At 37.7% G+C, this 25,713-nt stretch overlaps 4 protein-coding genes across 5 annotated transcripts; all 4 read left to right on the forward strand.

Annotated features, from left to right (window-relative positions):
* Positions 1-2,118: 2,118 nt before the first annotated feature.
* Positions 2,119-7,979, forward strand: UbcE2H (ubiquitin conjugating enzyme E2H). 2 transcript variants are annotated; one of them, XM_017166222.3, is made up of 2 exons: positions 2,119-2,384; positions 5,878-7,979. In XM_017166222.3, exon 2 carries the CDS (start codon positions 6,144-6,146, stop codon positions 6,693-6,695), a length of 552 nt encoding a protein of 183 aa, XP_017021711.1. In that variant the 5' UTR covers positions 2,119-2,384; positions 5,878-6,143; the 3' UTR covers positions 6,696-7,979. The 2 variants fall into 2 exon arrangements, with proteins under 2 accessions (XP_017021711.1, XP_017021712.1); XM_017166223.3 differs by lacking the exon at positions 2,119-2,384 and adding an exon at positions 3,765-3,919.
* Positions 7,980-8,150: 171 nt separating this feature from the next.
* LOC108074203 (calaxin) lies at positions 8,151-13,978 on the forward strand. The gene is made up of 5 exons (XM_070288110.1): positions 8,151-9,121; positions 11,615-11,972; positions 12,043-12,166; positions 13,427-13,786; positions 13,851-13,978. The coding sequence occupies exons 1-5, from the start codon at positions 9,118-9,120 to the stop codon at positions 13,968-13,970; spliced, it is 966 nt and encodes a 321-aa protein (XP_070144211.1). The 5' UTR covers positions 8,151-9,117; the 3' UTR covers positions 13,971-13,978.
* An 853-nt stretch (positions 13,979-14,831) lies between these two features.
* On the forward strand, positions 14,832-15,675 carry LOC138929230 (nose resistant to fluoxetine protein 6-like). The gene is made up of 2 exons (XM_070288553.1): positions 14,832-15,222; positions 15,284-15,675. The coding sequence occupies exons 1-2, from the start codon at positions 14,832-14,834 to the stop codon at positions 15,673-15,675; spliced, it is 783 nt and encodes a 260-aa protein (XP_070144654.1).
* Positions 15,676-19,968: 4,293 nt separating this feature from the next.
* On the forward strand, positions 19,969-25,445 carry Ldsdh1 (Lipid droplet subset dehydrogenase 1). Its single transcript, XM_017166231.3, has 3 exons — positions 19,969-20,127; positions 24,035-24,722; positions 24,860-25,445. Exons 1-3 carry the CDS (start codon positions 20,108-20,110, stop codon positions 25,121-25,123), a joined length of 972 nt encoding a protein of 323 aa, XP_017021720.1. The 5' UTR covers positions 19,969-20,107; the 3' UTR covers positions 25,124-25,445.
* The last annotated feature ends 268 nt before the right edge of the window (positions 25,446-25,713 follow it).

Genomic DNA, 25,713 nt, shown 5'->3' on the forward strand with positions numbered 1-25,713 from the left:
TGAATTTTGACTAGAGTTTCGCCACCGGTAGGGGTTTTTATATGACCGGAAAGAAAGAACAAATCAGCGAAATTTGTGGTCTCACCTGCAGAGACTGGAGAACGGAAAATGAAGAATTGCGCAAGTGCTGCAGTCTTAGTTTGGATTCTTTTCTGCATTTCGGGCACTTTGTTTTCATTTAAATTCGCTGGAATCAAACTTATGTTTTAGCCGAATCGATGGGTAATAAAATATTAAATTAAACTAATACTCTTCCTTTTAGATTTATATATTGCGTTCTATATCTTTTATATAAACAATCTGAGTTTTCGATATTTTAGCACATCAAAATCGATTTTAAATCGATTAAGAGCGATTTTTTCAGCCTTTTATCTGGAGATATTTATCCAAAAGTAGTTTCTTTAGGTACAGCATGTTATTAATATTATTAATATTCCCATTCGAAGCTCTCTAATTTTTTGTAAGTACATTTGTTCTATTTATTTCTGCCTTGAATAAATAAATCTGACACTTCAATGACTGAACCCACAACTAATACGGTGCGCGGCATTAGCTCCAAGGGAAAAGAGTGTGCAGAGCGAGTTGTCAGCGAGTCAGCACTTTCGCTATTAAACTCGGTCATCAGCGGAATGCTGAGCTGTCGATATGTGGGTTCAAGTGCCACTTTATTAATACCAATCTAAAAAAGCAATTAAATTACATGTGTAACCATTTAATTATTACAGCAAATAAAAAACTATTTATTAGGTTTAAAGCGAAATAGATATATTGATTATACATTTTTTAGAATTAAATTTATCAAATTAAAATATATTTTAAAATAAATAACATTCAAATTTGAGTACAGAAACTAACAAGTATATAGAATATAATACAAGTTATACTATGGTACATTTTTTCAAATTCCAATTGGCGCGCTCTGTCGTGGTTATCGATAACTAGTATAATCGAGAAAACGTCTTACCTTCTCTGGTCAATAAAGATTTTTTGTGAAATCTTTTATATTGGCGCATTAATTACATTTTTTATTTAATTATTATTATTATTTAATTTGATAACACAGGCGCGAAGTATGAAAATGGAACCAGCTGTGAACTAGCAGGGAACTAGTTCCTGAACCCAAGAACAGAACCATGTAAAAAAAAAAAACTAGATTTTATAACATCAGCAATTTATGGAATTTAATATTAAATAAAGTACCTGCCCGATAAACAAAATCGGTATTCTGAGCAATTTGGTAGGAGCTTCATCAAAATCCGTTAAGTTCCTACATTTTCAATTATTACATAAGCCATTTATGGCTTAATTATTATGTATTAAAAAACAATTCATTTTAAATAGTGCGCTTTTAAGAGTCTTTCAGTATATTTAGTCAAATATATTTTTAGTAGCCAAATTTCTGATCTCAAAAATTGGATTCTGTTTTAGGGATGAGCATGAATAAGGGTTGCCAACTACCGATAGTTCGAGTTGTTAAAATACTGAAAGTGTGAACATTCGAGCTGAAAATGGTGTATTATGGTATTTTTTGGCTGGGTGGTATTTTCCTATCGTTATCGGCGCGGTCACCCTGGCTCTAGTTGCGTTGGTGTTGCCAACTCTTTGGGGCTTGAAAAAGCTAAACCCAACTTCGAAAAAAGCTAGAAATAGCCAGCAAATTTTGATGATAGCACATTCAAACACGTTCGTCGAACACATTCTCTCTCTCGGTTCGGTTGCAACGGAGCCGAAGGTGCTGCCGAAGGCTGCCGAAGTCTATGTTGTTCGCTCTCGAACACTCTACATTCTACACGAGAATTCGACCCCAAGCGTGTAAAACTGTGTTTTGACATTTTACTTTGAAGTTCAGAGTGACCAAGGAGAAAATACCAAATATCGAGATTTCGGTATTTTGATATACTTACATTTTTACACTCTACACGAGAATTCTACCCCAAAACGAGAATTCGACCCCAAAAACGAGAATTCGACCCCAAGCGTGTAAAACTGTGTTTTGACATTTTACTTTGAAGTTCAGAGTGACCAAGGAAAATATCAAACAAAAATATGGCGATTTCGATATTTGGGCAAAAAGTATCGTTATATTTAGGTTTTGAAACACGCCGATATAGTGGGAAAAGCTAAATTGGCAACACTGGTTGGTGGAGGAGGACGAAGCAAAGACCAAGAAAATGCACAGATCGCGATCGGTGCAAAAGGGAATGTGGAGAGGAAATATCAAAGCGTAAAAATCGAAGGCGGCCGCCAGCAGCATCCGCGACTACAAAAACAGCAACAACAAGAGCAGCGAGAACGGAGGAGGCAGCAACAACAGCAAAACAACAACAGAATATACAGCGCAGCGAGCACAGAAATACACATAAAAGAGAAATCAAAATAAAAAGGTACAGAATATACGACAGACAAATACACGCGAGTGCGTGTGTGTATATGTATGTATAATTGTTTGATGAAAAATAGAATTACTGCATTTCATATATGTACATTTATGTATATACATATGAGTAAAAGCCTCTTTGTGTCTGTGCGCGCTTGAGTCTGAGTGTGTGTGTGAGAATGCGACAACAACAATGGCAGCTTGACCCCCGCACAGCTGTGAATGTTTTCCATCTCCGTCCCGCTTCCACTTCCATTACCACTTGCACCCACTACCAGCCATTCCTCTTCCCACCTCGCTCTATCCCTGTAATTTTGCAAATCAAAAGCAAACTTCGATTTGCAATGCATGTCAATAGCGTTGGCTTTGCCAATTGGTTTTCGCTCTATTTCGGTTTTTTCCCGTTAGTCAAATGCCCTATCGAAGTGTTTGTCGTGCTCTTTAACTACCGTTAAGTGCAACATTTCTTTGTTGTGATATTGCCATCCCTTTCGCGCACCACAGCACCCCCCACTCCACCTCCCCGAAAACTACGCACTTTGCTTATTGCGTTGTGTGCTTTCCTCCGCCCCGCTCCTTTGCTTTTGCGTTTTAAAAATCTTATCACCACGTACAATTAAATGTGTTGAAATGCGGAGTAAAAACTCATTTGCTAAATTTTTGGCCCCACAAATACATGTAACGGTCCCTTCTCGCACACTTGCAGTCAATGACCCAATAGGCATTGTGTGTATGCCAGTGTGTGTTGCAAAAACACCTCCAAAGATGTCTCCCTAATTTTGGCTTTGTTTTTGGCTTTGCCTTGATTTGGTTTGGCTTTATTTTTAACCCTTCGCTAAACCGTTGCATTTTGACCTCGTTCAATTGTGATGTGTGGTGGGTCTTTTGTTGCTAGGCCCCACACACACGTGCACTTTTGAAGGGCATCGCCACTTCGGCTTTGGCCTCTCCATCCTATCCGTTGCCCTGCTGTTATTCCTCATTTCTTTCTTTAGCTTTTGTTTTTGTGGCTTTGCCTTGCTGCATTTTACAGCTGTCCTTGATTATAGCTTTTCTTTGCTTTGCTTCACTTTGCTTTGGTTTTCTTTTCCCTGCTCTCGGTCGCTGTCCCTCTCTGCTGCCCATCGCTTTGTTATTATGATTTGGCTTTGCCTGGGCGTGCGAGGGAGAGGACGGACTGGGGTGGGGAGTACACTGCACTGGCATCGCGACCCTCTTCCTCCTCCCGCTCCCTGACGCCCTCACTCCCTCGCACTCTCTGCTTTGCGCTTGCTCTCCTGATTGTCGCTCTCTGCTTCATGCTGGCTCTGGCTCTGCCTCTGCTGGCGTTGCTCCAACGTGCGCTGCTTTCTGCTTTCTGCTTTGGGGGCTCGAAACTCTGTTGCCAGTTAATTTTCAGTAACTAGTTGAAGTAGACAACAAAACGAGCGAAAACACACACACACACACACACACACAGGCAGCGCTCCTATATGCATAAGGGAGGCGGAGAGGCAGCAGCAACAGCAACAATAACAGCCCCAACGAACACAGCAGTTGCAAGTAAATAACCAAAATGTATAACTATGTTTTTCATAACTAAAAAAACAAAATGCTGAACGTAAGTGTGCATGTGTGTGTGCAGTGTGCTGTGTGGTTTTGATAAGAAACGTTACTCGATATTCTTTGTGTGCTTTTCAAATTTAAATAATTATTAAATAGAAATTGACTGCGACAAAAACAAACTGTTCTTTCAAATGCCAGCTGACTCGCATTTATTTATTTTTATTTTTATTTTTTTGTTATTGTTGATATTCCATGTGGGCGCATCATTGTCACACACTCAGACAAAAAACCAAAGCCAATAGTAATAGCGACAACAAGGGCAAAATGGAGCCCGAACAGTAATACCTCGCTTATTGCGTACAGTGAAGCCACAATAACAGTAATCTCCACATACGCACACAGATGCACACACACAACAGTCGGAGGCTATACAGAAATCGAAAGAGAATTTCACAATTTGTTAAACTAACGAAGCCAAACCGTGGCAAAGACAGAAACGGAAAGATTTTTGATGTGATGGGGGGCTAGAAAGAGACGGGAAGACGGGGGAGCTCGGGTACAAGCAAAAGCACCACAAGCGCACACACACGCAAAGTGCAAGAGAGTGGAGAGCGAAGTAACAGCAGAATTAGCTCATCCCAGAGCGGGAGAAGTGGGTGATGCAAAGGCGATGAAGAGAGAGAGAGAGAGAGCGAGCCATGGAATGGGGGATAGTAGGCAGATGGCACTGTGAATCAATTTTGTCACCTAGCTGAATATGATCGAGTAAAGTGCCCAGCCCTTAAGTCAAAGCCTTTTCAATTTCCCATTTTTATTTGTAATTTTAAGGATAACCTTATTGCTGAAATTATTATATTGAAACATAGGGTATGTTTTAAGATTACAAAATTCCAATATTCTATTAAATTGAGTCATAATCCTAGTAAGTCTGGTCAATAGGAATAACAGGATAACAAGGCTACCACCTCCTTGAGGCCCACGGTACATTTGTTGATTTCAAGATGATTGTGGGGCCTCTCTCTCGTCTGCTCTCTCATGCCCACTCTCTTTCGCGCCTTTCTCTCTTTCTCTCTCCCTCCTGCTGTTTGACTGTCGAGCGAGCAACAACATTAAACAGCTGAGCTTGTTTGAAAACAACAGCCACCAAACCATCTGAGCTCCGTCATCGCCCCCACTTCACTCCACTCCATTCGCTCCTTTCGCGCCCCACTGGAAAAGGAAATTGAAATTGAAACGGCATCACCCAGAGCAACGGTTGGTTGGCGAGCTTAACGGTATCCCGAAGGTATGCAGCATAATTCCGGTTAGCAGATCCCTTTCGAAGGACACTAATTTTTGCAAATGGCAATGACGTAGTTGGGAGCGAGGTAAAGAGAGAGAGAGAGTGGCTTAAGATACGACGTCACAGATTGCTGACATAGTTTCCTCATTTAGGCCAAGTATGCATTTCCACCAGTGCAGTGAGTGCAAAAGAGATTCGCTCAGCTTGGTGACCTACATAACCATGAATATAAATATATATATGTATATAGATAACTGAGCAACTCAGAAGGCAACGCGACATCCTTTATATCGCATCGGAACAGGAATCGGAAGAGAAATGGCTTATAATCGAAAGTCAAGTTGAATATTTTCGATTTAGAATCTATATTTGAATTGAATTTCGAAACTACCTTTGAATTTGGAAGCTCACCAAGGCTTACTAAGGGGTAAAATCGGAACAAGGACATATTCATATTTCAAGGATGTGTATTTCGCGCCTTTTTTTTTTGTGTGTTATCAGGGTATTTTGTAAAGTAGGCAACATTTTAAAAATAAGTTCGACGTCGAAAGAAGGTTTAATAACTTAAATTTAAATTAAATTGATCAATTTAATTTTTTTTAATATTGTTTAATATATTAATATATACTCCTCAGAATGTCCATTCTTATAAGTTTTTTGTTTCTCCTTGCAGGCAACTCTTTCGTTCTGGACCCTGCCAGTGAGAGTTGACGGATGCGGATGCGTTCGCAGTCAGCGGTGGAGCAGCAGACGACGAAGAGCACCAGGAAGTGGACAGAGGAACCATAATAGCAATATACCTTAACAGAAATATACCGCCTTAGCCTTAACGAAAAAAAAAAAGACAACGACGAGTCCACACCAAATCAAAACCAAAACCAATCAAAAGCCCAACTGCAAGTCCCAGCTCCCAGTCCCCATCCCACGTAAGCTACAAAAATGTCCTCGCCGAGTGCCGGAAAGCGTCGCATGGACAACGATGTGATCAAGCTGATTGAATCGAAGCACGAGGTCACCATCCTGGGCGGCCTTAACGAGTTCCATGTCAAGTTCTTTGGACCCACAGAGACGCCGTACGAGGGCGGCGTGTGGAAGGTGCGCGTCTACCTGCCCGATAACTATCCCTTCAAATCGCCCAGCATTGGGTTTGTGAACAAGATCTATCATCCGAATATTGACGAGTCATCTGGGACCGTTTGTTTGGATGTGATTAATCAGGCCTGGACTGCGCTGTACGATCTATCGAACATCTTTGAATCGTTCTTGCCCCAGCTGCTCACATATCCCAACCCGGTCGATCCGCTCAATCGGGATGCGGCCGCTTTGTACCTGCACGAGCCGGAGGAGTATCATCGCAAGGTGGCGGACTATGTGCAGCGTTATGCCACCGAAGATGCGTTGCGGGCAGCGCAGCAGGAGCGTGAGAGCAGTGACAGTGAGTCGAGTATGTCCGATTATAGTGAGGATGAGGCCAGGGATATGGAGTTATAATATCGGTTGGAATGCCAGCAGCAGCCAACAAAGGATCTACCGCTAACACTAACACTGACAACAGCCTAATATATATACAAAGGAAAAGGATAAATCCCTCTCACTTTCAGAAAACAAGCTACAATATATATATATATATATATATATATATATATATATATATATATAGATATTTATATATATATATATAAATAGCATATATATATATATATATATCGATTTAATTGATAAATGATTTGGATTTTAAGCTAGAAAGTGATTCGATGATGTAGCGTGCACACACGCACATGCATACATATAAATATATATATATATAAATATAATATATATATATAAATATATAGATACACTATATATACACACAATGCATATATATATGTACGTATATACACATACTATATGTATGCATTTACCTAAATGTAAGCGGAACGTAAAACGGAAAACAAGATTTGAAAACTCTTAGTTTTAGCCATCAGTAGCTGTTAACAAGGATAACAAATGATAAAAAACAAAAGCTAAGATTGGAGCAAGGTTGGAAGAATTGTAACAGAGCAAAGCAAGGAACTTACAGAAACGAAGTGGAAACAAACAAACAATTTAAGATGGAAACATGGTTATAGTAAGTGCACAGACACACAGACACATGCAATATAAAGAATAATGAATAAGGAATAATGTATAATGAATAAGACGATGTGCTTTTGGCTTTGTTCAGACCTCGTTCCATCGTTCAATAGGAGTTCTAAAGAGTTTTAAGGATCAAAAAGTACCAGAACACACAACCAATAACAACAATCCAAAATCCAGTTGCATCCACTGAAGGATCTAGACAAAGTTCGCTTTGCCTTAACCCTCGATAGCCGCTTTCCAAAATAATCTATGAACAATAAGTGACTTTTTGGGGCCAAGAGGGTTAAGATTATAATTATGTTCGCTTCGTAGAATATTTCAATTTAAATGTTACGTCTCGTCTCTCTTTCTCTCTCTCTCTGTTTCAATCTCTGTGTGTTCACTTGTAATATTATTCAAAATTTGTAACTGTTTAAACTAAGGAGAAAAACATCCCCCCAAAAACCATTTGACTAAGCAGCCTTGGCCCTGCGAAAATGATTTAAGATATAACCAAGACAAATCTTAGAGAAAGGAAGCCGTGGAACAGAATAAACGTTGCAGTTCATTTTCTTGTTAATTAATATTATATTGTACGGTTATTATGTAATGTTTTAAAATAGGATTTCGAATTGAACGTGTAATTAAATGCAATAACTCGTATGTCCTAACTTATGTCACACCGTGTTTAAGCCAAAATTAACACTTGTTTATTTTAATATATATATATATTTTTTTTAATTTTATTTTAATAATAATTATAATTATTAGCCCGAAAATCCCAATCCAAATTGTTAAACGAAACCGATCTGAATCTGGAACTGGGTTAGTACGCTGCGGGTTTAAACTTAACTGAAGAAATCAAATCAAAGTGCAGACATATATAGACATTACTGTACTGTGTACTAAAAAAAAAGAAAAGAAAAACACAACATTATAACAATACTTACGCCTAAGTCGAACAGAAACAGAATTAATGAACAGAGTAATCTATCTGATAGTTGTATATAAGTTACACACGCGCCTATATATGCTGATTCTATCTATCTATCAGGACACACAATAATTAAAACGTAATTCAAGCAATCGAAGAAGTCGGAGGAAAAACAAAAAAAAAACAGAAAAAATATAAAAGAACAAATATGTTGTTACAAAACAAAAGTGAAATCTAACAAATAAAAGAGGAAACAAAAGAAAAAAAAAAACACTAAAAAGAAACCGTTGATACTTTTTTTCCAAATGAAAGTGAAGAGGTAAGCGATTGTGCCAAAAGATCCTGCAGGACAAGACAAGAATGAGCTTGAAAAATTTGTAAATATAAAGTTTTCTACATAAACCCCAGTACAAAGTATGAAAGTATGTTGATTTTTTATTTATTAACTTTTTTCAGAGATTTTTTATTGTTAAATTATAATATTTGTGGCTCTCTCTCTGCCTCTCTTTCAAGACATCCTTCGTATGCCGTTACTCATCTTTCACTGTCTTTGTTTGGAATGCGGTGGCCAAAAGTCGCTTCTTGGCCCTGTTTTGTCAATAAGTTTTGGTGTTTCTGGCCTCAAAAATAGACTGGCACGGTTACCTTTATATACCTTTACCTAGGTCCAACTCCACCGCCACCTCCTTCAAGGACCTGTCTTCGCCTTGGAAACTAAACTGAAAGGCGCGCTCTATATTTTGTTTGTTGATTCCTTGGCTTTTTTCGTTTTGGCCCAAGGGCCGAGGGACACGGTTTTAACGCTCCTGCGTGGAGTTAATCGCGCAATCAAAACAACAACAACAACAACGGCAGTCAGGAGCCAGGAGCAGACCGACCATGGGTATCTACTTTAAAGATCTATAAAAAACAACATTTCGTCTGTGTCTGTGTCTGTGTCTGTGTGTGTGTGTGTGTGTGTGTGTGTCAGTGTGGATTGTAATTACTTTTGAAGGTTCGACAATTGCCCTAGCAATTGGGTAGCAGCCTTGGCCAGCCCCAAATTCAAAGGGAATACAAAATAGTTGAAGTTTTGCCAGTTTTCTAGGGGGCTTTGTTGGGGGAATTCCTTTCTGGTTGCAGGAATTTCAAAAGTTTCTCGGTTAATTGCTTTAAAGCCTAGAGGCATAGCTTTGTGGATTTCAAATATAATTACAAGTGCCACAGGCCTACGTTTGGGCACCATTTTTAAATGATTTATAAAATCAAAGCTGTTTTTTAGTACAGATAATACTGTCATTCTTGTAAGCTCACTGCAAAAGTCTGAAAATAAATATATTAGTATTTATTAGTATTTCCTGTTTGAAGTACTTACTTTTAATTAATTAACATGAAATTCCCTTCAGAAGCTACACTTTTCTGGAGTCCAAAATGTTGCCAAAGCCTTCACGATATTTCTCTATATAATATTTTATAAAGAAAATATGTTTAAGTTTTGTGGAAAATCGACTATTGATTTATCGTTGCTAAGCAAAACAACAACAAAAAAGTGTTTAAAGTATATAAATGGGGCAAAATATTTTACTGCATAAATAAATTAAAAATTAAAGTACTAAACACTTTCCAAAATTCCACTGAGAGAGAAAGAGTCCAGGAACACAGGATCCTTGCCTTTGGCTTGCCAATCGCGACTGAAGCAATCATTGGCGGCCAAAAAGGACATGGCCCGTCGTCCAGGCCTGCCTGTCATATGGTACATGTTCCGTACATGTCCTGGCACAGGAAATTGCAGCCAGGAGGCAGAGAGAGTGCAGAGACTGCAGCCCTTTTATTTTGACGGACTGCCAGGTCCAAAAATTTTTGATTTGTTTGCCTTAACAGTGGTCGAGCTTAGAAAGAGGGAGCCCAGAGCTAAAACCCTTCTTGGCAACCGATATCAACAAATTATAGGATATACCGTATGCGGCACATGGGAACGGGCCTAGACAGACGTGTGTCCTATAGCATGCATGCCCCGCCGATGGGCCCACAACAATGGCAAATGGAAATGCTAATAAAATTATAGTGCCTTTGGGGCAAAAGAAATCGGGGAACGGGGAAACCCCGCTACTTATACGGGTAATCACTAGATAATAGCATTTTTTCTCCAAGGCTCGAAGGCTCACAAAGGAGCACGAGACAACAAAACAATAGTGGGGAGGCGAAAAGTACGACTACAGATTGAAATCAAAGTGAACACAACAGCAAATGAGTGTACTCACAGAAATCGGAGAAAGAATGTCCTTAAACAGCTGAAAAAAAAGAATTTAATTTTCTCTTATATTTCATTCAATTTTCAAATCTTTAAATTAAAAGGAAAGGTTTAAGCCGAGGGATTTCAACTGAATTCGGTACCTAATAAATTGCATTGCATACTTTTAAGCACATTTTTAAGGGGTTTTAAAGAGGTGTGTGTTTTTTTTTTAGAAATGTGAAAAATATTTATTATTTTTTATTATTATAGTATTATTATATATTTTTTTCTACATTATTCTTAAATAATATTTCAATTAATTAAGATTTATTTAAAAATAACTTACAATATTTTATAGGATTTCCAAGAAGAAGGAACTCCTCAAACTTATTATTTTCCTTTTTTTTTAAATTTATTAAATTAAAGTAAAAAGCTAGGTTTAAGCTGAAGGATTAACTAAATTTGGAACCTGCAAATTGGTATAGCATACTTTTAAGCACATTGTAAATGATTTTAAATTGGTGCTTTTTATTATGAGAATTATTTATTACTATTTACTATAGATATATTATATTATTTATATTTCTATATATTTTTTTTCAGCCAGTGATATTTATATTAAATTAAGATTTATTTAAAAACAACCTATTATAATTTATAGGTTTTATGGTTACCTTATAAAAACTTGTTATTCAAAATTGGTTTTTTACAGAGACCTTTGAGAGTCTTGTATGTTCTACCTCTTAAGTAGCTTTTTTCCACTTAATTTCCTCCTCGAAATAGATTTCTTTCAGTGTATTTAAGTCGCCGAAACAATTTATGGGCAGAATGTGAACGCTATTACCCATTTCGATGGGCTCCGAATGGGTTTCCGGCGGGTATGAAAGCCCCGCATTTGCATTTCCAGGCCTTTTGTTTGCTCTGTGCTCCACATTACATAGTTGAAGGGCTTTTCTGGCTTGGGCTTCGGCTCCTGCTCTCCAGAAGAAGCGCTGGGGGAGCTGGGAGCCCGGCGGGTGAGCGTGTCGACTTTGACACATAAAGTAGCAAACCCACAGAGACACGCACCCAAGTGGCGTGGGAGGAGGAGGAGGTGTATATGTAACTGACAATTTGTGTTTCTCTTTCTATTTTTTTGTATTTTTTTTTTTTTTTTTTGTGCAGGCAAGGCGGGCGCCGCCGGCAAGGGTCGTTCGCCAACACCGACACCCCAAGCAGCAGCAGGCGGAGCAGGAACAGGAGGCGGAGGTGGTGCAGCACCCACAGCAACAGTGGCAACAACAGCCGGCGGAGGTGGCGGAGGCGCCGCCAGATCCACGCTACATGCGAGTCGAACCATACTGAAAACGGTATCCGTGTTCCTCGCCAGCGGCAAGCGCAACTCGAGCCACCAACAGTCGAAGGCCGCGGCGGCTGCCTTGCAGAACAAACGGCAACAGCGGCAACGGAGGATGGATGAGCTGAGCGGCAAAATCAATCCCAAGCTCCTGGACAGTCTGCGCAAGAAGACGCGCTTTACCAAGTACTAACACCAGGCTCTCCTTGAAAGGATTTCCTATATACAAATATATAATCTCGATATCCTTGAGCAGGGATGAGCTGGATGCTTTGTGCCGGATCTATCGCAAGCTGGTGTCCAACTGTCAGTACGCGGCCAAGACGCTGGCCTCCAGCTCCTCGAGTGCAGCCATAGCCAAGCCACATGCCGCCGTGGAGGTGAGATTTATATAAATATATCAATTTTTTTACAATTAAATAATTAGTTTAAGCCTTTTGATCTTCAGGATTCTCTGAGCTAGAGCTCTTAAATTTGCTGACTGCATTCCTAAAGGTTCAATTCAGTTAAAATATATTTTTTAAATATTAAATATATATACAATACAATACAAATCAAATAAATCAAAACAGTTCATAAAGAAAATAAAGCCTTTGTAAGGCCTTGTAGGCCATGGCTCTGATTTTTCGGTTGAAAATAAATCTTTTTACTTACAATAACAATTTATAGCTTTGAGCAAAAAAGTTTTGAGTGAAATTTAATAATAAACTTAAGAGTTATGAGAAAATAAAGTTGCTGTTGCCAGCTAAGTCTTGGCAACATGTTTGTATTGCCAGCAGCAACTCAGGATGTTGCTCAACATTTACTCAGCAACATTTATTTAGGTACTTAGCAACATGTATACAAAAACAATTCTGGTGCATTCTGTAAGGTTATATTTGGGCTTTTATATCAGTGTTAGTCCATAAATTAAATTCAATTAATTATTAATTATTACTATTGACTTTATGACTTATTTTAATTTAATTAATTTTGTTAAAATTAAATGAAATTAATTCAAATTTGTTCTTCTACTTTAATTTTATTTAAATTTTATTAACACTGTTTTTCTTTAAATTATTAGTATTATTATGTAATACAAAATTGCTTTGACTTTCACTAACTGCATTTTAAATTTACTTAAATTTTCTTTTAAAATTATCTTTATGACTTATTTTAATTTAATTAATTTTGTTAAAATTAAATGAAATTAATTCAAATTTGTTCTTCTACTTTAATTTTATTTAAATTTTATTAACACTGTTTTTCTTTAAATTTTATGACTTATTTAAAGAAAAAGTTTAATTATATTTCATTTAATTAGCTACGTACTTACATTTTATAATTTTTGTAAGTTTTATTTGTTGTTTTAATTTATTAAATTTCTTATAGTTTTAATTACATTTTCTTAAACTTTAGAAATGATTTAATTTTTAATTAATTATTTCTTAATTAATTATTTATTAATTACTTATTTATTAATTATTTATTATATATTTATTAATTAATTATTTATTAATTAATTATTTATTAATTTGTTATTAATTATTGTCTAAAAAATGTATGTTAAATTGTATTATTATGTTTTTCTTTTACTTTTTGTAATTTAATAAATTAGTTAATTAATTAACCCAATCCTCTGTTACACTCCACCTACCTAGGGCATCGATCGCATCGTTTTCCGAGAGCTGTTGCACAGCACCTTCGACATTGTCACCGAGGAGATCCTGATGGAGCGCATCTTCTGCAGCTGGGACAAGGCCCACGAGGGTCTGCCTCTGCGCCTCGAGGGCTGGCTGATTGGCCTGTCGACCTTCTTGCGCGGCACGGCGGCGGAAAAGGCGGCTTTTTGCTTCCGGGTGTATGATCTCAACACCGATGGCTTCATCACCAAGGATGAAATGTTCACGTTACTTAGGAACTGCCTGATTAAGCAGCCGCAGGACGAGGACCCGGACGAGGGTGTCAAGGATCTGGTGGAGATTGTGCTGAAGAAGTTTGATCTAGATAAGGATGGCAAGGTGAGTGCTGCACCTCTTGTCCCCTCCTTGTGGCTTAATTTAAGCTTTGAGTATCCTGGAACAGGTCTCCATGGAGGACTTCATGGGCACCGTCACCGCGGAGCCGCTGCTCATTGAGGCCTTTGGCCAGTGCCTGCCCACGGACAGCGCCGTCGTCTCCTTCTTCTCCACTCTGCAGGTCTGAGCTGGGAGCTATTTCTTTTTGGAAAATGTATTTAAATAAAATTTCATTAAATTTGTGTGTGTATTTGTTATAAATATTAATTATTAAATATATAACATCAAATAATAGAAGAAAATAAAAGTAAGAATTCCAAGATACAAGATACAATCTTTAAGATACATTTATAATAACTCTGAATGTTCTCATTTGTACCCTCACTTCTCGAAATAGTTTATGATAATTGTGTGGCGCAATAAAATGTATTTTTTTTGCAAGTATATATACTATATAAGTGTATAAACAAATGCTATGGGGTTTATATTAATGCAAGTCCAACTTGAACTAGAGACCCCGTAACAGATACGGAAAAAGATACAAATGCACTGCTACCAAAAAATATTAAAAGGAAAATTATTCAGAACTAAGTGAAATTTATAAAAATTTTATTATTTTTTTATTTTATTTATTCTGAAAAAGGGGTTATATATATTTTTTTTATAATTTTTGGGAAAATCAAAACTTAAAAAATCCATAACTAAGCCAAAAATTTATTAAATTCAAATCGGAAAGCATTTTTATGTTAGTTTTTATAATGTTAATAAATCTGCATATTAGATATATAATTTTTTTTAAATTTATATTTGGTCAATTTTCGGAAAATTTCATGACGAGCACCTGGAGGGACATCTCCACGAGCCGGAGAAGTTGTGCATCTGCTCGGAGCTCCTGCTCTCCTTCTTGGCCATTACGAACTTTAATGCCATCTGCGATAGGAATGTGGGTGCCGACACCATGCCCTGCATCCATGGACTGCGAGCCTTCAGCATGGCCTGGGTAATCCTTGGCCACACATGCATCGTGGTCTTCAAGTACTCGGACAACATGGAGATGCGCAAGGAGGTGGAGCAGAACTTCTTCTTCCAGGCCATCACCAATTGCCCGTTCAGCGTGGGCACGTTCTTCTTCATCAGCGGCTTCCTCATCTCGTACATCTACTTCCGGACGAATGCCAAGGGCAAGCTGAATAAGCTGAGCAAGGGCGCCAATGAGTTCACCGCCGGAACAGCACACTTCCTGGGCCTGGTGGCATACAGATTTATGCGGCTAACGGCACCCTATCTATTTGTGCTGGGCGTGGTTCAGGTAACCATGAAGTATCTGGCCACCTACTCGATCTTTGATCCGCCGACCATGGATCACATCACCTGCCCGGACTATTGGTGGCGGAATATCCTGTATATCAACACGCTGTTCCCTGTGGATGAGATGGTGAGTGCATGGCTAGGGATGTTTAGCGATGGAAACAGTTGAATATCCCCCTTATTTCTTTGCAGTGCATGGAAGTTGGTATCTGGCCAATGACACTCAATTCTATATGATTGGAGCCATTATTCTGATCGTGGGCGTCCGCCACTTTAAGCTGTCGGCCATTACCACGCTGGTGTTCCTGGTTCTGTCTTGGATCACCACCGCTGTGATTGCGTTCGCCAACAACCATCGACCCAATACGGACTATCCGCTGGCTATGTTTGACAAGATCTACGACAAGCCCTGGACCCGCCTGGGTCCCTACCAGATCGACATGGCCGTCGGCTGGATTCTGTTCCGGACGAACTGCAAAATCCGTCTGCCCAAGCTGACGGTGGCCAGTGCCTGGTTCCTGGCCATGCTGAATCTCTTTGTGCTGGTCTTTGGCCTGTATCGAGCGGATTTGTCACACTTTTAAGCCACTCGGCCTGGGCCATGTCGCTGGCCTGGATTACCATTGCCTGCTCCACGGGATATTGCGGCTATATCAACTCGCTGCTATCGGCGCCCTGCCTGTATCCCTTCTCCCGCGTCACCTACTGTGCTTACCTGGTGCATCCCATTGTCATCCGTTCCATGGCGTTGAATTTGGACGCATCTGGGCGGGGATCTGATGGTGAGTTATTGGAGGGATTAGTTCGGGAATTGTGTTATTTATAAAGGGTATTATTTTCCTTGCAGGACGTCATCTTCTTCGGTCTTACGGTGGCTTCCTACTTCCTGTCCTTGGTGGTGTCCATGTCCTTCGAGGCGCCAGTCGAAAGAAACGCCTCGCCTAAGTCCATCTATGCCCACGCACCCCAGCTCCGTCCATTTCCGATTATTTATACCCCCATTTATGTCATGTTATCTATTTCTTGTCCACATATTTATGTAGCATAGACTCATCCCGTCGTCTTCTATATCCCTTTCGCTCTACACTCTCTCCAGCACGTTCTCTCTCCCCACACGAGATATTAGCTTTTGGATCATCTGTTTTGTTTTCATTATGTGTACATTTTAGTCCTTTAATTTATTCCAAAGGTTTGGAAAAAGGTGGAAGGAGAAACGAGAAACGAGGAAGAAGGAGCCAGGAAGAGAGCCAGAGTTATACATAGTACTTAATAGCTATAATTATATATGAAACTCTAGTACCTAATTTTATAAAGAATCACGTTGTATATACTATATGCTATATATATTGTTATACATAAAACTTTTAAATAAAAACTGCTACCAAATACAACAAGTGGGGCATCGTTTCATTTATTTTTCGGTTCAGCTTATCAATTTCAAAGCAATGCATTTAGCAAAATTCTAATATTTAAAAAGTCAAAATCTAAAAATTTAATTTTTTTCTGATTTTTTTTTTGTATTTCTTTACGTTTTTTTCTGAATTTTTTACATTTTTTTAAAATATTTTAACTGCCAAATTTGAATTTAACGACGATCAGTATCAGTGTGCCCAGGTGCAGTTGTAAAATAAAGGCAAAATTTGGATTCAAAAGGTTTGAGTCTTAGCTTACTCGCGCCGATTTTAAAATGGTTCGAAACTTGGACTTTTTATAACTATTTATACCAGTTTTCAGTTGCTTGCTGCTGATTTCTGTTCGCCTGTTACCCCAGTTTGGGAAACGGGCAATTTGCATGGAAATGTTTGGAAATTTGGATGGGCTGCTGTAGGGATGTTGTTGTAAGGGGGTTGTTTTTGCAATCAAGTGGTTGTTGTCGGCAACAAATAGGTATAAATGCATAAAATGAAATATAACAGTTTATACCAATTATTAATTTTGCCCAAACGTTTTTATAACAGTTTATACCAGTTTTCAGTTGCTTGCTGCTGGTTTCTGTTCGCCTGTTACCCCAGTTTGGGAAACGGCCAAATTGGATGGAAATTTTTGCTCACTTGCATCAGTGATGCTCATGAGCATCAGTGATGCTCATCTGGCTATATTGCAATATTGGGGGGCAAAAAAATCAGGCTTAATGGCAGTGATGCGCATGTGCATCAGTGATGCTCATCTAGCTATTTTTTGCATTATTGATAGAAAATGGCATTTCACTAACCGCCAGTGATGCTCATCTAGCTATTTTTGCATTATTGGTGGAAAATGGCATCTCATTAGCTCCCAGTGATGCTCATCTAGCTATTTTTGCATTATTGGAACAAAATGGCATCGCACTAACTGCCAGTGATGCTCATCTAGCTATTTTTATAAGGTTATGAGGATTTCCGCCAATTTTTGATTAAATATTTTCGAAAATATAGGTAAGTATTTCATCAAAACTCAGAACAGCTTTCCGAATTGAATTTCATGCATTTTTGGCCGAGTTATGAGGCTTTATGTAAATTTTTGCTTAAATTTTATTTATTATTTATTTGTTATTTATTTTTTTATAAATTATAGGTAAGCATAAATATTTTTTTATGTATTTGCTATTTATATAATATATAAATGTATTTCTTTGTGTTATAAATTCCCAAAAAAACATTTCCCCAATAAAATATATTTGACTACATTTTTTCGCCCAGTGTTCTTATACAGTAACGGCAAATTGCAGTGTTTAGCTAACTGGCTAACGATCCGGGGGCTCCAGATCGGATCCGATCCGTTCAGAAGGTGACCCCGACCCAGACACACATATTGGCTGTAATTGGCACGTATCCACATTGGGATGCCGCCCCTGAGAGATGCATGGACACGGATACAGATGCACTGCATCTGACGGCTGCACTTCGGAGGCGATCATACCGAAATTTATGCAAAACAATAAGCCAGTCAAGCGCTGCGGTAATGCGAGCTAATTTATTCGATTAGCCAGCCGCGTCCACACGCAGAAATCCAGAACTGAGAAGTGAGAAGCGAGAAATGAGAACTGAGAACCCACAGCTGAGAACTGGGTATCGCAATTGTCACGAATCTTGTTTATCTATTGGATGCATTCATGCAACGCCCAAAGCTAGACCCATTCGGCGGCATTGTTTTATTTCATTGGGTTTCCCCATTCGCCTGTGCTTTGCCCGTCCTCTCACCTCACCTTGCTGGCATTTCACTCAAATGGAAGGTGGACCAGATCGGATCGGGTCGCATCGGAGAACCGGAATGTGGGCAAACCTTGCCACAAGGTGTCCCAGTTCGAGAGGCCGGAAAGGAGGAGGATGCCCTTGGCGGCGCCTTAAAGTTTATATCCGATTAACTGACTTAATATTATATTTTACATTTCAATCTTCTAAATAAACTATAAAAAATATAAATTAAATAACAAATAATCGAAATCGTAATCGTTAACCTTTATGGATCAATCTTATCTGTTTAACATTTAATGGGTTAATTAAAGGTAATTTTCAAATTGGAAGTAACCCATTCTATATTGACTTGAAACAGTAAATCGCCCCAACTTGTCTGTATTAGTTAATTAATTAATTATATGGAAAGACCGGCTGGTACTTGACCACTTTGTTGATCCGCAATATGACGTATCCCTAACGTAAATACTATGTAAACAAGATATAGAACTGCAACTTGTATACAGAACATACTTTATAGGTTTACGTGTAAAAGAGTGATTGCAATTTTGTAGTATTTCTTGTTTTTTTTTGTATATATTTTCTCTACTGACTAATCTCGCTTATCGCTTATCGATTTGGAAAGAGTGAGTTCTCGGGGGTAGTCATACTTTGACCCACAAACTTTTTCTTTTTGCGCAAACTGATTCATCACGGTGAGTTGGCAGATCCTTGGAACTGCCAATCTAATCAAAACTTCAGATTAGCCAGGATCAAAGGGGTCAACTGTACTGGTTTTAAACTTTTTCTTATATATATTATTATATATTTAAGAGATATAAATTATTAATATATAACTTATATTAGCTATAAATTCTAAAAGTTTTATATAAACCCGCGAACCTGCCAATCTAATCGTAGCTTCAGATTAGCTATGATCAAAGGGGTCAACTGTACGGGTAAAATAGGGTTTTTTTTGAGGGTTTATTTTAAAAGGTTAAAGTATTTATTATAGAACAGAAGTTCTAAACTTGTAAAGTAGTATATATATAAATAAACATCCTCATTAGAGTTCCTCTGTGTTTTTAAGCAACTTCTCTGCATCTCTATGGCATGACAAAATATTCTATAAATAAAATAAAAAATATCTTGAAACCCCCCAAAGCATTTGCTTATGAATACCTCTAGATTCTAGGAGATTAGCTTGCTTTGAAAGGGTTCTATAGGAAGGGTTAAAGATCAGACTGCAGCCAAGTCCTTATCTTCTCCATTTCCGATTCATCATGCTGAGAGAGCCAAATGATCTAGGGGGAGACCCCTATTCTCTATATCAAATCTCTAAAGTATCTCTCCATCTGTGGGATAACTCTGTGTGTGTGTGTGCTGTGTGTATTTTTATATGACATGCATATCATTTTTAGTCTTGGTATTATTACTATCGGACCCTGATTAACGCACACACACACAGACACTGGAGCACCCCTACCCAGCGGAACTGGGGTCTCGTTCCATATAGATCGGATCGGATCGGTTTGGATGAACATGTGTCGGAGCAATGTTTATAGAACGCTCTGTCGCAGTCGCTGTCGCCGTTGCCGTTGCCATTGTAGCTGTAGCTGTATCTGTATCTATGAGTAGTGTAGTGTATCTGAAAGTACGAGCGAGTATCTGGGCCTCTCTGTGTGTGTAGATTTGAAATAATAACTTATACGACCGGCGGCACGGAGCGGTGCGTAGTGCGGTGTTTACTTAGCTGTACAATTTTCAGTTTGAATTCGTTAACAGCCGCTAACGGTTTGCCACCAAAAACAGGTCTCCCAAGATCCTTTTCGGAAAATCCTTTTCGAGCAGAAATCTTTCAAAAATGACCAAAGTGTCGCAAAGGTCAGTGTTGACAATATACATATATATATATATATAAACTAGAGCTGTTGGCAACAAAACAGCCAGTGAGAAAGAGAGTGAGAGTGAGAGCAGCACTATCAATGCCTTATCAATGGAACACATTCACATTAGGGGCCATTAAAAAATTGCCATAAGCGATAGCTGGGCTCTTATCAGCCACCCAGAAGCCACCTCCCCAGGAGCAGGGTTCAAGCAGGTGCTCCAGAAAACACCTCATTTGCTTGGTACAGATACATCATCCATTGCAATCGTGGATTACCACCTTTGACCATCCTAAGAACAACTCCCAAAATAACCCTTTAGCTGCAGATCAAGTTCAACCCAAAGATCGTGTTTAGTTATGCGTGGAACCAAAAGGTTTTATCTATCTTAAAGCTTAAAAAAAAACCGACTGTTTAAAACAAAAACTTTACCAGATTTTAAGACCAGAAATTGGGAGTTTGAAGGGGCTTTAAATATACCTAAGAGTCGCCTTGAAGCTTTTATAATGCAATTTTAAAAGAGAAATAATTAATAATAAAAAATAAAATAAATAATAAAAAATTATTTAAGACTAGGAAAAGAGAATTTCATAATTCTGATTTTTTAGAAAAATATCAAGAAATGTATATCGAATTAAACATTTTAAATATATCGAATTTATCGAAAACGGTTTCCCACCTAGAAAGGGTATGGTTATCTTTGACTTCTTGGTTGAATTTACAGGACCTATTTATGTGGTTTCTCATTTTTTATTTAAATATCGATAAATGTATATTGAAATATACTTAAAATATATCGAATTTATCGAAAATGGCTCGGTTGAATTTTCCAAGTCTTTTAAAAAGCCAAACTCTTAAAAAATCTACCCCAAACTTCAGCTAAATTAATTTTATATACAATATAATTTTTAAAGTGACTGTAAATCGCCTGGTTTTTCCATTGATTTTCTTTTTGTTTTGATTATATCTTCTCGATGTATCAAAAAAGCATAAAAAGTATCGAAAATAACCTAGAATTCAATTAATTGTTTACTCAACACCTTTTTAAGATACCCTTTATATTCAAAATAATTCAAATAAAATTTCTCTTAACTTTATTTTGAGTAAAAACACCCTATTTCAGTCCACCCTGGGGTTAAGCTAATTAATTGCATTTTTCTTGGTAACAACACGGCTTTCATCGGTATCGGCACGCTTTCGGCGAGAGTCAGAAGGTGTGTTTATAAATAGCATTCCAGAAGTGCGGGAGTGGCACGATCGTATATATATATATATATATATATATATATATATATATTTACTGGACTAGATGTCGTAATATCTGACCATGATCGAGGCACGCAGCTGCAATGCCGGCAAACAGTGTAATTAGAGAAAACATGAAAACGAGAGCTGGGAAAAAGCGCTGAACACCCACTTTTCCCAGACCCAGCACTCAAAAATAAACACATTAAAAAAAAATTGTATTCTATAATAAAAATTAAATTAAATCGTAAAACTAAAAAGATTAAAGCTTAAAGTTTACTTTGCTTATGTTTTTTTGTAATACCTAAACAAAACCTTTAACCAGAGCCTCGTTTTTTTTAGATGACCTTTTATAGACTCTAAATTTGTTAGAAAATATTTTCATAGAATATTTTTTCACCGTGTAAGCAGAGCTATGGAGAAGCCTGAACTGAGGATGCCAAAAAGGTCACTCGACATGGCGATAAGCTCCACACACACGCACATCCCAAATGATGTGATGTGATGGCTCTGGTCATGCAAGAGTTGGACTTGCCGGATTGGGCCAGACCCAGACTCACATTCCGCTCCACTTCACTCCAGTTTGGTTTTATTGTTTTTATAATAATGATGCTTGGATCAAGGGTCAAAACTAGCATCAGCACGCACTTTCCACAAAAAGAGCCCACAAAACAAATATATACATATATGGTTTTCCATATAGAAATATGATTTTTATACAAAAAAAAAAAAAAGGAAAAATATGAAAAACCCAGAGGTATTAGAATTAGCAATATATTTTTATATTTTATATACTCTATTAGTTCTAAAATACAAATTATACCTACAAAATATTTATTAATATTAAATATATATATTATTAAATATTAAATAATATTTTTGAGGTATTATTTATATTTTAAAGGTAATGTAGTATATTAAATAAAATAAAATATAGGTTATTCTAGTACCTCTTTTAATTTTTAATATTTAAAAATATTTTAAATTCTAATATAATATTTAATATTTGTTTTCTGGTTGCTTAGCTTTGTTGTTGATCTAATTTGAAAAAATATATATATATATAATCTACATACTATATAAAATGTAACAAGTTGAAGAAATGTTGCAATTATCCTAAACAAGGGATTACCTCAAGGGGTCAATCAGTTTAAAGGTGATTCAGGTAATGGCAGTTGAAGCACTTCAAGTTCTACACATGTACTTACTAAATAAATATAAACTTATATATGTATGTATGTATATAGTATCACCCATCAGCTTAATTAACACACTTAGCCAAATGGTTTAGCCCGGGTTCAATGTCACAGTCTCCACATAAAAAGTTAAGTGAAAAAAAAGATGAATTACCATTTGCATTAAATGCACATCTAATTTAGTTATATAGTTATTTACGCTTAAAGTAACTCAATGTTTTCTTAAATCATTCAAAATTGTCCTTAAATCTAAGGTGACTCTCCTTTGGCTTTATTTTTAAATAAGAATTTCCAAAAATACAGGCAACAAGAAAGAAAACTAACTTTGGCCAGCCAAAGTTTGTATACCCTTGCAGGTTAAAATTAAAATATATCATAAATAAGCCAAAAATGCATTAAATTCGATTCGGAAAGCGGTTTTGTGTTAGTTTTTATAAGCCTAAAAAAATTGCATACCAAATTTAAAATTTTAAGAAATCAAAATTTTTGGCCATTTTTGCTAATTTTAATGAAAAAATTTTGCAAAAATGGCCAAAAAATCGATTTCTTCCGGACATATCTAGAAAGATTCCCCTGTTGATGCTGATCAAGAATATATATGGTTTATGGGGTCGAAAATGATTCCTTCACTTCGAAAAATATTATTTTGTATTATAAAATGATTTTATTAAAATCTGATTTTTTATATTAAAAAACTTCTTGATTATTTTAAAATTAACAAGAAAGGAAGCTAACTTCGGTATGCCGTTGCAGATGGTTTTGATGTTTATATTATAGATTATAATACTGACAACACTCAAAAAAACAGAGTTTCATTACATTTAACCTATACTTATTATGCTTACAGTTGACAGTTACAGTTTTACATTCCCAGCTTTACATATTTTATACATTTACCGATCGCTTCTATGGCAGCTATATGATATAGTTGTCCGATTTTTATAAAATATTTACCAAAACTCTGAAATAATATAAAATGGCCATATCTGAAAAATGGTGCAAAAATGTTGATAAACAGCCAAGTTAAAATTTTGTTTCTAAAAATTTATCGATCATTTGTATGGGAGCTATATGATATAGTCGTCCGATCCGGCATATATAGCAGTGAGAGCATATAGAAGACTATATGCAAAGTTTCATTCAGATAGCTTTAAAACTGAGGGACTAGTTTGCGTAGAAACGGACAGACGGACAGACGGACATGGCTAGATCGACTCGGCTGTTGATGCTAATCAAGAATATATATACTTTATAGGGTCGGAAAGGTCTCCTTCACTGCGTTGCAAACTTCTGACTGAAATTATAATACCCTGCAAGGGTATAAAAATAGGCTTTCTTTAGGACCCATGTATTTTAAAGTACACATTTTTTCGAGTGTATGGTACTTTCAATTTTCTATCAAAAAAGAGTTATATATAAAATGTATCAATATTTTGTAAAATATTATTCTCTCTCAATTTCCAGTGCTGGCAACAGCAGCAGCAACAACAATGGCAACAGCACAGACATCTACAACATCGTCCTCCTGGTCGTGGACATTGTAATGCTGATCGTCAAATTCTGGATTGCCATTGTCGAGGCTATAGTCAACCTGTTCAGGCCTGCTCCCCTGGAGAATGTCGGCGGCAAGGTGGTCCTAATCACCGGCACTGGCCATGGCATGGGCAAGCATATGGCCCAGCAGTACGCCAAGCTGGGGGCCACCGTCATCTGCTGGGATGTGAATGAGCAGACCAACAACCAGACGGTGAAGGAGATCCAGAAGAGCGGCGGCAAGGCTTACGGCTATACCTGCAATGTGACCAAGCGGGAGGAACTCGTAGAGCTGGCCCAGAAGGTGCGCAAGGAGCATGGATTCGTTCATGTGGTGGTCAACAATGCCGGCATTATGCCCTGCCATCCCCTGCTGGAGCATACCGAGAACGAGATTCGTCTGATGTATGACATCAATGTGCTGTCGCATTTCTGGATGATCCAGTCCTTCTTGCCCGACATGGTGGAGCGCAACGAGGGCAGCATTGTGGCTTTGTCCTCGTGCGCTGGACTCTTTGGACTAATCAACCTGGTGCCCTATTGCGGCACCAAGTTTGCCGTTCGCGGCTACATGGCTGCCCTGGCCGAGGAGCTGCGTCACAAGAATCCACAAAATAATGTGAGTTGAAGTTTAATTCTAGATAAAATCGATATATCAATAATGTATTAGTTTTTTGACGAAAAGGGATGGTGTCGATGAATAAATCGATATTTTCGATATCAATATTCTAATACCGTTAACTCTCTTTTCTCCAGGTCAAGCTGACCACCATCTTCCCCTACATGATTGACACGGGTCTGTGCAAGAACCCCCGCTACCGCTTCCCCAAACTGTTCAAACTGATCTCTGCCGATACGGCCGCCGCCTCCATTATCGAGGCCCAGCGCCAGGGCCTGGAGGAGGCCGCCATTCCCCGTCATTTTGTGGGTGTGGAAAAGATCGGCCGCCTGATCCCACGCAAGGCGATGCGTCTGGTGAACGACTTTCTAGACACGGGCGTCGACACCGACAAGCTCTAGAGAGGAGCACTGAGGATTCCTGGGTTTTAGTGCTGCTTCCGCTGTAGGTCATAAAGCTTTAACATTGTTTTTTTTTTATAATAACTACAAGAACAACAACAACGACTACTACTACTACTACTACTTTTGTGTAATTATTATCTCCTTTTAATTGCTGCAGCTAATTGCCGTATGGAAAGTGAGTTTAGCAAGGTAATTTAGCTGTTAAAAAGGTTGTTACTTAATTAAAGGCGAGCGTTGACGGGCTAATTGTTTATATTTTTTGTTTTTTTTTTTTCGTCTTAATAAAAGACTCCAAAGAGTACTCCCTAGAGTGATAAAATGTGGTTTTGTGTTATGATTTCACTTAAATGGGTGAGTATTTGTGGGTTCTTTTACGATTTTGAAGAAGTTTTGGTAATAAAAGAGAGTTTTCGATTTAAAAATTAAAAATAAGATCGATTTTTCGATTATTCTCACACATTTGCACTTATAATTCCCAACTGGCTCTAACATCCCTGGGATCAAGTGACGCCTGCCGGTCCTAGGTTTATACAGTGTGTTATTAAATATGATTTATTGCATAGTAAAATAAATCGATTTAATTATTA

This window comes from Drosophila kikkawai, chromosome X (genome assembly GCF_030179895.1).
Source record: "Drosophila kikkawai strain 14028-0561.14 chromosome X, DkikHiC1v2, whole genome shotgun sequence".
Taxonomy (NCBI): domain Eukaryota; kingdom Metazoa; phylum Arthropoda; class Insecta; order Diptera; family Drosophilidae; genus Drosophila; species Drosophila kikkawai.

Bases quoted from the DNA above. Each gene is read 5' to 3' on its own strand.
- Ldsdh1 (XM_017166231.3), top strand. From the start codon at position 20,108: ATGACCAAAGTGTCGCAAAG. The intron at 20,128-24,034 runs GTCAGTGTTGAC...CTCAATTTCCAG, and splicing joins ATGACCAAAGTGTCGCAAAG to TGCTGGCAACAGCAGCAGCA. The intron at 24,723-24,859 runs GTGAGTTGAAGT...TCTTTTCTCCAG, and splicing joins ACAAGAATCCACAAAATAAT to GTCAAGCTGACCACCATCTT.
- LOC138929230 (XM_070288553.1), top strand. From the start codon at position 14,832: ATGGAGATGCGCAAGGAGGTGGAGCAGAACTTCTTCTTCCAGGCCATC. The intron at 15,223-15,283 runs GTGCATGGCTAG...ATTTCTTTGCAG, and splicing joins CCCTGTGGATGAGATGGTGA to TGCATGGAAGTTGGTATCTG.
- UbcE2H (XM_017166222.3), top strand. From the start codon at position 6,144: ATGTCCTCGCCGAGTGCCGGAAAGCGTCGCATGGACAACGATGTGATC.
- LOC108074203 (XM_070288110.1), top strand. The intron at 11,973-12,042 runs GTACTAACACCA...ATCCTTGAGCAG, and splicing joins AAGAAGACGCGCTTTACCAA to GGATGAGCTGGATGCTTTGT. The intron at 13,787-13,850 runs GTGAGTGCTGCA...ATCCTGGAACAG, and splicing joins ATCTAGATAAGGATGGCAAG to GTCTCCATGGAGGACTTCAT.